A 12476-nucleotide genomic window follows, 5' to 3' on the forward strand; every position below is an offset into this window, starting at 1 on the left:
AGCTGAGAATGTTTATTGTGAACCAGCAACTAGATTTTGTGACATAACCAGAAACCCAAGGACATCTATGGGGCAAACTTGGGCACTGCATAGTCAAAACTGTGTTATAATATGGCCTTGAGCAATCTCTAAATATTAGAAACAGCAGTAGGTAGATGACAAGAGGACACACTTCAAAGGTTATGCTTTGTACTTGCAAAAAGCAGCAGTGCAAATCAACAGTGTCTTCTTAAAGGTCTGTTATGTGCCCCTTGATCCAATCCCTAAACCTCACAGAAATTTAAGCATTTAGACTTGCCAAATACCCAAATTCACACTGAGCTCTATTTTACTTATGAGCAGTACTACTAAAGCTAGTGGGACTGCTTAAAGTAAGGCGCTACCACAATGAACATTCAGGAATTTGCCTCTTCCCAAGAAGCGAACTGCAAATCACTGGGGTGTCATGACACTCACAGGGAGACACTTCCTGTGGTTTTTTTTTTTTTCAAATCTGTCCTTATGAACATCAACAAAGACTGAAATAGGGGAATAGGCTCCATTATGCTCACCCAGACATTCTGACACCAGGACAGCCACAGCGGTTTAGGAGGGGTAGCCCACCCATGAAAGGTTAGGTTGGTCTGGGTTCTCCTCCCAGGTACCTCTTCATCACTGTGTCTTACTAGATGATTGCATCAGTTGGGATGGTGAAGCTTCCTTAGAGCAACTCCTCTGTCACACCATTCATAGGTGCACAGTTGCATTTTCTGGGAAAGAGGGAGGCAAAATAGGTCTAAATTCTCTACAAATATTTAAGAAAACCCAACCTCTAGAAAAAGAAAATTAAGAACAATATGCTATCACATCCTTTCAGGAGTCCTAGGACTTCTCATGATCTATTTCTTCACTAACGGCTATGGAGGCCAGGTCATCAGGAAGTCTGCCAGACTGGAAGTAAAACAGCATGTCCAATGTTTATCATGCAAAGCCATCCTCCACAAGAAGCCAGGTAGGCAGAACTGCTTTGGCTGCATTTTTAGGTATTCCTGCTAGCCCACTTTGCTCCCCTTCTTGGAAGCTCCTTCAAATAAAAGACATTGGAAGTGCCACTTCCCTGTAGTAGGGAAAAACAGAGAGACAAAAAAACAGACACCAAGGAAAGAAATGACTGCTTGTAAAATGTTTCCTTTTAAAAACTATTTTACAACTCCCTAATTGATTTAATAATGTGCAGTTTTAAAACATATAAAATGCCTTACCAGCTAAACGATTTCTTGGTTTTACAAGTCTCCCTCCCTCCCCCTACTAAAAAATAACACGTGTGGACTGGTATTGAACACCTCGTACAGTTGCACGCCAGTTCTTGTTCAATTCTACATGGAGCAGTTTTGATTTTAATCTACTGTGTTTAAAGAAGAACCCATACTGTATACTTGACAGTATAACCAGCTACACAGAGGTCTTTAATCTCATAACACAATAAAAAAGATCACTGTAAAGTTGCAGTCCCTTTGATAAATGATTATGGTGACGCATGCAGTCCTCCTCAGTGCCGCTGCTGCCAGACACAGGACGTGATTTTCTCCATGGGCTGCCAAGAGGCCTGACACCACACCGCCAGGAGCCGCAGCCGGGCCGGCACACCACTGCCCCGGTGCACAGTGTCCTGCAGTCACTGGAGAAAGCTGCAGTGAATTGTCTCGCTCCACATCACCACCACCGCTGACCCAACCCAACCCAACCCCCGGGGGAGCACAGCCCCCTCCCCGCCTCAGCCGCAGGAGATCACTGTGAAGCGCTTGGAAATGCATGACATGTTGTGGAGGACGATGCCCAGGAGAAAGACCAGGACGCAGGCCACCAGGATCACAGTGCACACCCCAGACCAGGTGGAGCTTTTCACAGCACCTCTCCGGTCCGGCTCCTCCGCTCCCACCTCGGCGGAAAGGCCGCTCTGCAGAGGCTGCTGCTCTGTGGGGATCGTCACCACCGTCAGGGACTTCTGTTGGCTGCCAGGCAGGAGGCGGCAGCCAATGTCTCCTGGCAGGAGCGCCCTCTCCTTGGAGAGGGGCAAGGGCAGCATGTAGCACCCATTGCTGGGGAGTTTGATGAAGACAGGGGTGTGCTCCGAGGTGTGGGGGATCGCGATGACGGCGATCACCTCAGGGTCATCGGGCAGCTGTGACACAGAGTACCCCGGAGGCAGCTTGGTGATCCCACGGCACCACGGGCAGCGCAGGTCCTTCTGGCTGGTCCTCATTTGTTGCAGACACACCGAGCAGCAGGTGTGCTTGCAGTCCAGCAGCTTGGGCCGCCGGCGGGGGCTGTAGTAGTTGAAGCAAATCTGGCACTCCAGCAGAGAGTCCTGGGACAGGGTCTCCATGGCAGCCAGCACAGGAAAGCCTTGTGATGAGCCTCACTCTGACACCCCGTAGGCAAGGGGTAGCAGCCTTCCCACCACTTCTCCTCAGGGCAGCACCTGCCTTCCTGACACTGCTTCTCCTCAGGACAGCACTGGGCAGCGGCTATGGAGAGCACAGGAAAACCTCTGGCCTGAACCTTTCAGTACCTGAGACAAACAGGAAAAATGTGAAGGAAAAGGTTACTCATAGGAACCAGTGGGAACAAGAGTCTAGCTAAGGGGGAATGAAAACCAGCGCTGACCTTGTTATCTGGTGGGAGAAACAAATTTGCAATCCTTAGCTAGAAAGCATCTTCCCTCTGCCTTCACCAAACAGCCTAGTGGAAACCTTCAGGTCAGTCATCACTAGGTCTCTTGGGTTTTTTTTTTCCTCCAATTTCCCTGCAAACAAATCGCCATCAACCCACCAGTCTGCCTTTCCAGTTATATTTATCTCCGTAACAGAGGTGGCTGTAGTTCACTAGCCAGGTCCTTCAGCAACTCCCTCCCGCCGTATTTTCAGGACTTTTCAACCCTTCCTGCACCATAACAATTGTTCTCATTTAATCCTTTAAACCCCTGAGGATTTTTAGCTATTTGGCTCAACTGCTAAGTTTGCATGAAAGGTGGGGGAAAGAAAAAGTGTATTTAAATGGAAACATTTCCACAAGCTCCTGAACTCATGCCTGTGCTTGAATGAGCAACCAGGTAACTATATTGAAACACCTACATTTGCACATAATGAAAAGGAACGTTACTATTTTCAGTCAAATTAACTGTTTGCCTAGTTACACAAACAGCTTGTTGAACATAGCCCCTGAAACATAAACCTTCTCACTGATGAAAACCTCACCTGAGGCAAAAAGCTCTATTTAGACCCAGGACCACTGGACACCATGAAAAACAATCTGATGATGCACTGAATTAAAAGCAAATTGTTACTAACTTGTTCTAAACTATTCATTGTAAAGAGATTCCTTCAATAATTCCCATTTCTCCATTTATCACTTACAGCTTCGCAGAAAAATGCATGTGTGTTTACATTCACAGTGTGTTGTTTAGCTTTGTTTGATTTTGGTCACTCCAACACATGATTAATATGAAGAGGTGACATTTTTACAACACTTTACATTGCCTTCCTTGCTGAATTTGAAGAAGTATCAGCCTGAAATTGCATCCAGAGAATATGATAAAGAAAACCCAAAATATTTGTATGGTGACCTTTGGTTCTCTCTTGTTGCAATCTAACAGCCAAACTAGAGTTGAGGAATACATCTATCAGAGGACTGCTTCTTTTCCATACAGTAATGTCTTGCTCTTCTCCCCAGATCACAGCAACTAGGTTGCAACTTACTAATCGATGGGTTATGTCAGTAAAACAAAGTAACAAAAGAGAAGGCAGGCATAGCCCTGGGGTTTGCCATGCAGGACAGCACTCTGGACCACACTGTCCCGTATCCTGCTTTTGGCAGTTACCAGTATTTGAATAGGGAAAACAAAATACACGTCATCTCTTCACATGCTAACAACTGATATCACTGACACTGGCAGAACTAGTACTGCTGCTGATTTCATAACAGCAGTGGATTTTGGCTCACAAGATGCTTCAACAAACACTCATTGACAGTCGTGGCTTAAGAGGGAGCACGGGTTGCAGTTACGAAGGCAGGAGCTTCTGAAACACATATAAGAGCTGAAGGTGAAAACAGCACATACCAAACATCCAAACAAGCACTTCTAGGATGCTTTGCCTCAGAGGCCACCATTAGGAGAGACCCCTACCAGCATGAAGCCAGCATGGGTCCAGCAGCACCTGGTCTGCACTACCGCTGTACCACACAAGGTATTTAAGAGATACTCCACGTGCAGGGGATGCTGAACACTGTTGCAGAAGGGGCTACACATCTGCTGCCTGTGTGCAGGCAATACCAAGGGAAAAGTGGAAGAAAATGAGGAGAGGTTTTATCTTCTTTATTCTATTCTAATAGGGACATTACTATCTCCATAGCCCTATGGTACAGGCACACACAAAGGAAGACTGTCAGAAATGAGCAGACACACTAATAGACTAGCATGCAGCTGAGAAAGAAAAATGGAAGAGAGCTATCCACAATGCTGGGCAATTCCCAGCTGAAAAAAAAAAACATTAAGAGACAAAGGCTAGATTAGAAACTAGTTACAGGAACTCAGGAAGGAACCACTGAAACCATCAGATCTAGTTTGCAGTCACAAGCAACCCAGGAGGTTTATATTTTGGACAGAAGTATCCATACAAAATCTTCACAGTTACACACACTGAAGTCAAAGTTGAGCTCAGACATTACAAGACACAACTCTTACTTGCTTTATATGCAAATCTATTTTAAAAAAATCCAGGTATAACAATACTGCGGTATTATTATGAGAAAAAGCCCCAGTGCCTAGAAATTCAGAAATTAAGGCTTATCATAAATGGCCTGGGTTAGAAACAATCTAAAAGATCATCTAGTTCCAAACCCCCTGCTGTGGGCAGGAACACCTTCCATGAGACCAGGCTGTCAGAACTCCATCTAGCCTGGCCTTGAAAACTTCCAGGGATGGGGCATCCCCAACTTCTCTGGGCAACCTGTTCCAATGCCTCACCACCGTCACAGTAAAGAACTTTTTCCTAATATCTAATCTAAACCTACTCTCTTTCAGTTTAAAACCATCCCCCCTTGTCGTGTGACTACTCTGCCCAAAGACAAAGTGGAAGTACTCCTGCAGATGTAAATCAGTATCTCTGCATAGAAGTTCTGCCCTCCACATTTTGGATGTCAGTGAACGGGCTGTGGAAGTTCTCAGACCTCATTTAGCCGTCATCTACAACCATCTCACTCCACTAACAATGGTAAAGGTAAAACAGTTTCTATTGATGTGAATATGATTGGGACCAAGATAATTTTTCTGACCACATCCCTCGTGCCTGTCCCAGTGACATCCTTACAGTAGAAGATTAGTGCTAGGAGAGAATGAGATGAAGTATTTGGAACTAAAGAATAAAACACAAGTCACTTTCAGGCAAATAGTGCCCTAAGGAAAAAGAAGAAAACCCATCCCAACAAGATCTAAGCTGCTTTGAATGCTAAGCAATGCTACGAAGCATTTCTCCAGAAGGTCAACATTTTAAAGCATTAGTGCAACGAACCGGAAGAAAAAGGAAAAGAACAGTGACAAATTAAAAGGTTAAAATAGAGCTCACCACCTATATGACATAAATTGTTCATATTTTCCCAAAATGTTTCAAATAATAAATAATCAGACCTGTGCCAGGTCAATAGTAACAACCAGTAAGCAGAGAGATTAGGATGATTCCTTCAGAACATGACTAAAGACAAGTTAAAAAGTAGCCAAAGCCATCTAACCCCTTGGCCTTTGCTGACACTGCTTTGTTCAAAGGTTGGACACGTAGCTTCACGGGTGCAATATAACTTTATTTCCAACCATACTGAAAGTTCTACAATCCTCTTGCATTCTGCCTCAGCTCAGTTTGAGGATAGAAGAACGTCAAGCCATCATCTACAGCCAGAATCAAACTGCATTATTATCTATTTGATAAATTTTGCCACAAATAGTTAGGAAGGGAAAAGCCATGGAAGCTCTCTCAGTACTCTTCTACCACTTCACTTTAATAACTATACCAAGAGGAGCAGATCTCTTGGACAGGGGACTGAACTCTCTGGTTTGTGTTCAAAGCACCCTCACACCAGCTGAAGGTAGTGAGCTGTCACAAGTGAACATCTCGCTCAGAGCTTATTCAGACTGGACTCTTCTCTGTGCTTCAAGCATGAAGACCGAGAGGCAGCCAGGTTGCATGAGGGCACTGCTGACATCAACCATCAGCCAAAACTACTCCTGCGTCATTATTTGCACTCTTCACACAGTGACGCCCAAGGTGGGCAAGGGGACTGTTGACAGGAAAACAGAGGTGTGGGGGGAAGCAGAAAATACTGTCAAGGATATCTGTAGGTCTCTGCGAAAGAGACTGTGTGTATGTATGTGTGGATAAGGGCATGCATGTGGAAGTAGGGGCTGGGTAGTACAACACTGAAAGCACACACACAGACAGAAGCAACTGCAGCTGCAAGTAGTGACCCTGCCTGGCACAAACCTGACAGCAATTGGAAGCTCTTCAGGGCTGAGATTTACCTAGTAACACAAATAAAAGCTAACTGGATATGAAAATTCACAGGCTCCAAAACTCATGTGTCAGAAAGGTGCAGCTGAAGCAAAGGAAGCAAGAAGAGACAAGCCATGAAAAGAAGCATCAGGAGACCTCTTCTGCCTCCCCCACACCCTCTTTCCCTTCCTGTGCATCTGCCCAATATCCATAAGGTTGCCACTGGCAAGCAAGGCAAGAGATTCACAAGCAGTTACAGAGACACAGGAAGGAACCTGCAAAGCTGATGACACCTGCAGCAGAAGGTCAAAGTAAAGCCAAGTGCTTGAGAGCATGGCACAAAGGTCCTCCCTGCAGATTTGGGCTGTCCTCTGCACAAGCCACGAGATTTTAAGATTTGAGAAATGATGGTATGACTCAAGAGCAATAAATCTCTGGAGAATAGAACAGGTATTTCAGCTGTTTGTCAGTCATGACATCTGTTCTGTCAATACCTTGTTGGAGGCCACAGATGAGCCCCAAGTTCTCTTTGTTGGGGTGAGCAGGAGGCCAAGAATGCCAAGGCATTCTGCTCCTTACTCCTCAAGAAGCAGAAGGCGCATTGTTGCTCTTGCTATTCGTAGCTTCCTAGCACAGTGTAAGGAGGTGCTGCAGGAGGTGAACAGATGAAGTTTGCTGTAGCTGCAACAGTGAGAGGAAGAAAGCACAGGTTTGCTCTGTACAAACCCTAACTATAAACTGGTCCCAACTGGCCAGGTCAGAAAAAAACGCTATGTTTGGAACACAGTGCAAAGGGAAACATTGGATATCCACGACGGAAGCTGTACAAAAAGTCAGAGGAGAGAGTCATCAGTGGCAAATCTTTGCACAGAGACACGATATTTTTTCTTTGTAAGGACAGCTCCAATTAAGCAGTGGAAACCATAGCCTTGAAGGGGTGCTTCCTTCACTGAAGGACTCAGAACTATCTTCACATATACTTTCTAACTTATTAAGGCCCAAAATTATATTAACTTGAAAGCCCCAAAAATATACTTTAACAATGCCTTGTGAATCTAATTCACAGAAAACTAAACATCGTATCATACTTTGAAAGACTGGCCTTGGGGCATGCTGATGTACTTAACTGATAACTGAGAGAAAGCCCCAAAAACTTTGCACAGACTTATGCATGGATTTAGGCGTGATCTACTTGCTACACCAAGGTTACAACAGACTTTCAGCAAGGCAGTGCAATGACGACACTTCACCTTTCTCAAGGAAGGTTCATTACGTAAACTCCCCAAACACATTAAGAATTCTTTGACAGTATTACTGAGTATGTATGATTTATGATGAAGAAAGATTCATTCATTTCAGGTGCCCTTAGGCTGTAAAGGAGATGGGGTGAGGAGGGAGTGCTGTTCTCAATAGGGGAACTAATTACAAGAATCATCTGCTCACAGATATGGAAGGAAGTGTGTGCTAGAGTCACTTCAAATGAGGAGGAAGGAACACATTTAATATTTGGAAGCATTTTTGCTACAATAATTCAGCATCCGTGAATGTTTTTCACAAATTCATGTTTGGACAAAACACTCCAGGCCTACTGCAAATGCCCAGGGCGTACTACCTGATTTCCCCTGAATATCCTTCACTAAACAGTCCTATTTATTTTAGGCTGTTCTCTAGCACTAATTACCATAGTAACTGAGAGCAGCACAACGATTAATTAATTTATTCATCACAACACCCTTGTTAAGAGAGAAGTATTATCATCATTATATTCTTTCATCACCTAAGAAAAGAAGTGCTGAGAGATGAAGCAATTGGTCCAAGGTCAAGCAAGCACCACCCAGATTGCCTCAAATTTCCTGGACAACTTCATCACAGCTCCACTTTTCACCTTATGAGCCACGGGGTAAAGGTGACAGATTTCTTTTCTGCAATAAAGCTCAGAAACCCATCCGTTTCTCTCCATCTCCTTCAGCTGGCAGCATCCCCATGTTACACCTGAGATTTTTGGAGGGCTGTCATTGAACATATCAGCTTTTCCACAGATCATGAAAAACATGAGAGCCTGTGATCCAGAAGCCAGGTATGCCCATGGACACAGATCATCCACCATGTAGATTACAGCTGAGAGACTATATGCATTTTGAGGGACATAAAAATAACAGTAAGACAACAAAGTAAATCCATTCTTCTCTCAGAATTACCTGTTTTCTAAGAATCTTCCTCTAAGCCAGGCAGCCTACATCCACCATGTTTTCCATTTAGTTATTCACAATTGCACTGCAATATTGCAGAACAAAAGTGTTTTAATTTAGCCAAAGCCTTTGCCAGTGCAAGCTGTCACTACTCCTTTAGCTTTAGTCCAGCCCTTGCCAAGATAAACATCAGCTACGCAGGCCCAAGGTGCATAAAGCCGCAAAAAGTAAAGCTGAGTGAAACTAAAATATATGAGCCTACCAGCACCAGAGGATTCATGCTGATGGAGAGAGAATATGCTCCAGATGATCCCGATGGCACATATCAAACAGGACACCAGTTGTCCTGCCTCTTTGGCAGCTGAGCAATCAGTGGTGGATCATGAAAAAGGAGCCTAGTTGCAAGGTATCATTCCACAGCATTTACCTTAGAAATTGTCATCAGAAAGCCCCAGCAAGAGGAGACAGAGGCAGAAAGGTCACCTACAGGAATGCAGATGTAGAAGTTTATAGTTTTAGAGCAAAAACAGATCAGCTGAAAACACCAACCTTTGATGTTTAAAGATAACACAGACTCACATGCTGCTCCATGTTCCATCTCACATCACCAGCTGCACTGTTCTCTCCTTTTATCTGCAAACATCCACATTCCCTGCCTTACAAAGACCTTATTTTGGTCAAATATGACCAGGAGAAGCTGCACTTTGTTCCAACAGCAAACACTACTAATCACCTGCAATATGCCAGGTCAGCAAACGTTTCTTAATCCTGAGGGAAAACAGTCCAGCTATGCTCATCAGACAGTTTCACATCAGGTGCTTTAGCAGTGAAAAACACTATTTGAAATTAAAATATTCTAAGAAATATGCCTATTTCAGACACACAGAGACAGAAAGCAAACAGCTTTCCAGCCCACCCAGCCTGTCAGCAGCCCTCCATGCAGTTCATCCTGGAGCAGGTGGGAGCATCACCACCCAAACTCTGACACGTCTGCACGTTTTTGACACCACCACTTGTCAAGTTGCCCCAGAACTATGGTTTCCTAAATCTCCCAGGCTCCCTCTAGCCTGGCAGAGCAGGTGGGACCCCCAGCTGCAGCTCAGTCCTGCTAGAAGAATTGTGAAGGTACTCCTTACCACTCCTCCTGTCTCTTAAGTTCTAGCATATCTCTTCCTGCATGAGGGGATAGGATGACTGTAGTCCTAAAACATCCCAAATCTGAAAACTGCCCAGCACAGGATATTAAAAGGTTCCTCACAATTTGCAAATAAATAAAATCTCCAGCATTCAAAGTATCCTAAGGGATGATGCTATAGCCCACTCTGAGCACAAGACTTGCAGGGCCATTAGCAGTTTTGTTTGTTGCTCTTAATTATGCCTGACTCATTCCTAAACCCCATGGTGAGAGGAATTAAAAGCCAGCTTTTTCCACTACCAAGTGAGAGATCCATTTGCCATTCAAATGGACATCAAAAGGAATGGGGATGGAAGGTTTGGAGTGAAAAGAATTCTATCTCTCACCCACCAAATAAAAGCACCAGTAGTTATTTATGACCAGAACATAAGGGACAAGTGGTTATGTAGTTGGCAAAGACAGATTTAGAAGCTGCTTCCCTAACTTAAAGTAAGGTCACAATTTAAGTCATTGAGGCCAAAATCCCACAATTACTGGAGGAGCTATAGGTGCTAAACTCGTGCTCAGTAAGGGCTTTTCAATGCAACATAACATCTTCTTTCTAAGGGATTTTCATTTATGGTAACATGACAAAATTCTGTGACACTCAAACTGCTGAGAGAGGTATGAAGCACCTGATCACTTAAATTACAAATTTTGCTCTCCCATTAGAGCTTTATGCTTCATGTGCCACTGATAGAATTTGCCTGATACCTAAACAGAAACTTAATTAAAAGATTCTTCCCTCCCTCCCCTGAGGATCTGGTATTAGACTTACAAAATACACCATCCAAAAAAAATTAATTTTAAATAAAACTCAAATGCAAACTTTTCGCACTGATATAGGGTCAGTGGATGATTGAGTGTGGAACAGCTTGAATTAGTCTCTTAAGACACTCGTCTATAATTAGAGGAGAGAGTGCTACTGCTCTCTGAGGTCATTCAGTGGGTTTAGATAACACTAAGACAAAACCTACCTGCCTATGGGCCCAAACAGCGAGGAAAGGAATTGCTACTCACATATTCAGATACTGCCTATACAATGCAAAAAATGAAAACTCAATTTCACACTTACCTCAGGAAACAGAAGTCCTTCAAATGAGAGTTTTTCCTGAGGACGTGAGTGTGCGTCCCACATCACTGAACAGCCACCTTCACACGGCTGCTCTCAAGGGCTAGGATGGTCTGGGGTTTGTTTTCTTGGGGTGTGGGAAGGGGTTGTTTCTTTTTTTCCTTCAGAAAAAATGGGAAAAATAGCACAACAGACCTATGAGAATCAAAGTTTTACATCCTTTTACACTGAGATGGATGGGATTAAGAAACCAGAAAATATTTTATTAGAAGCCACACAACGATAAGTAAGGAAATTCTCTTCTTTCATAGATTATAACAAGTAGAATAAAGTCTGAAGGAGATTACAAGGGCAGGGGGAGCTTTTTTCATCTTTTTACCTTTGCTCTGAAAATTGCCAAGTGGGCAGTACAAAGGAGTCAAACCCTCTGTTTATCAACAGAGAACGTGTAACAGCTGTGCTAATGCAGAACCACCACTTCCAAGAGTTTATCTTCACAAGAGAGTGGAAGATAGCCAACTAATATGCCTCCTCAAGGTCAATAGCTATGTCATTTCGTAATGCAGACAAATCATGATCTTCATCTGATAAGCACTACAGCTACTCCAGGTCACAGCTCTGGTCATTTTGGTTTGCAGACTACACCAAAAGGAACTGGAACTGATCCAAAAGCTCCCTTCTTATTGGAAACTAATCATTCACCCTGTAACATTCTGTCAGCTAGTAATATTAATACCACCCTCACTTCCTGAATTTTGGGAACAGTCCAATTCTCATGGCAAATATGGATCACAAGCAGAGTTAGATCAAGCCTGAACTGCATACATATTGATGATTTCCTATTTCATGATTTATCTCTCTGTCTTTACACCAGTAAAATCCTCCAAAGAGATTTAGCAGGCTATAACAGATAAATAATTTCTTCCAATACTTTTTCAAACCACATGTTTCTACCCGTGACTACAAGCACTCCACAAGCTCCAGTTCAGACAAGTTATGAAGCGCATGACCTGACATTAGCCACTGAAGTTAATGGGATGACACAGGCTCTTGAGGTCAGTTGCACATTCACATATTTAGCACACTATCCATCATCACAACCAATACAGAACCCAGCACCAGAAGCTTCAGGCAGATCAAGGCAATCTCCAAGTGCTGACACCTTTGCTTCCCCTACACCACCCTGGGTTTCCATGAAACATGTGACCTGAGGAAACACAACCCAATCTTCCCAGAAGAGCTGCAACTAAACAAACTGGTTTCACACCAACCATCCCAACCAGCTCCACATTGTCACTCAAAGCCCCAGTACTACCAAATAAAACTTTGGATTAGTGGTGAGGCAACAAATTTATACCAGGACAGACTCTCTGGTCTCTCCATGCCCATGGGCACACCCATGACAGAAACAGGAAGACTCCCCTGGATAGAATTCTAGAACAAAGCCTAGAACAGAGTGAGGGGATTTGCACTGGTTTCCCTCTCATATGAAGCAGCACAGTTTGCAGACAGAGGTAGTC

General features: G+C 43.8%; 1 protein-coding gene across 3 annotated transcripts in view; it reads right to left on the reverse strand.

Moving 5' to 3' along the window:
- Window positions 1-1177: 1177 nt before the first annotated feature.
- The window catches only part of RNF152 (ring finger protein 152), a 39548-nt gene continuing 28249 nt past the window's right edge, over window positions 1178-12476 (reverse strand). For 2 of the 3 annotated variants that reach the window (XM_018076855.2, XM_018076856.1), the window contains exon 2: window positions 1178-2551. In XM_018076855.2, coding sequence (XP_017932344.1) covers window positions 1754-2365 — 612 coding nt within the window. In that variant the 5' untranslated portion in view covers window positions 2366-2551 and the 3' untranslated portion in view covers window positions 1178-1753. Of the gene's footprint in view, window positions 2552-2646; window positions 2933-12476 lie in introns of those variants that run through there. The other variant, XM_018076854.1, reaches the window with a different exon arrangement.

Source organism: Manacus vitellinus, unplaced genomic scaffold (genome assembly GCF_001715985.3).
Source record: "Manacus vitellinus isolate BGI_N305 unplaced genomic scaffold, ASM171598v3 scaffold_33_pilon, whole genome shotgun sequence".
Classification (NCBI taxonomy): domain Eukaryota; kingdom Metazoa; phylum Chordata; class Aves; order Passeriformes; family Pipridae; genus Manacus; species Manacus vitellinus.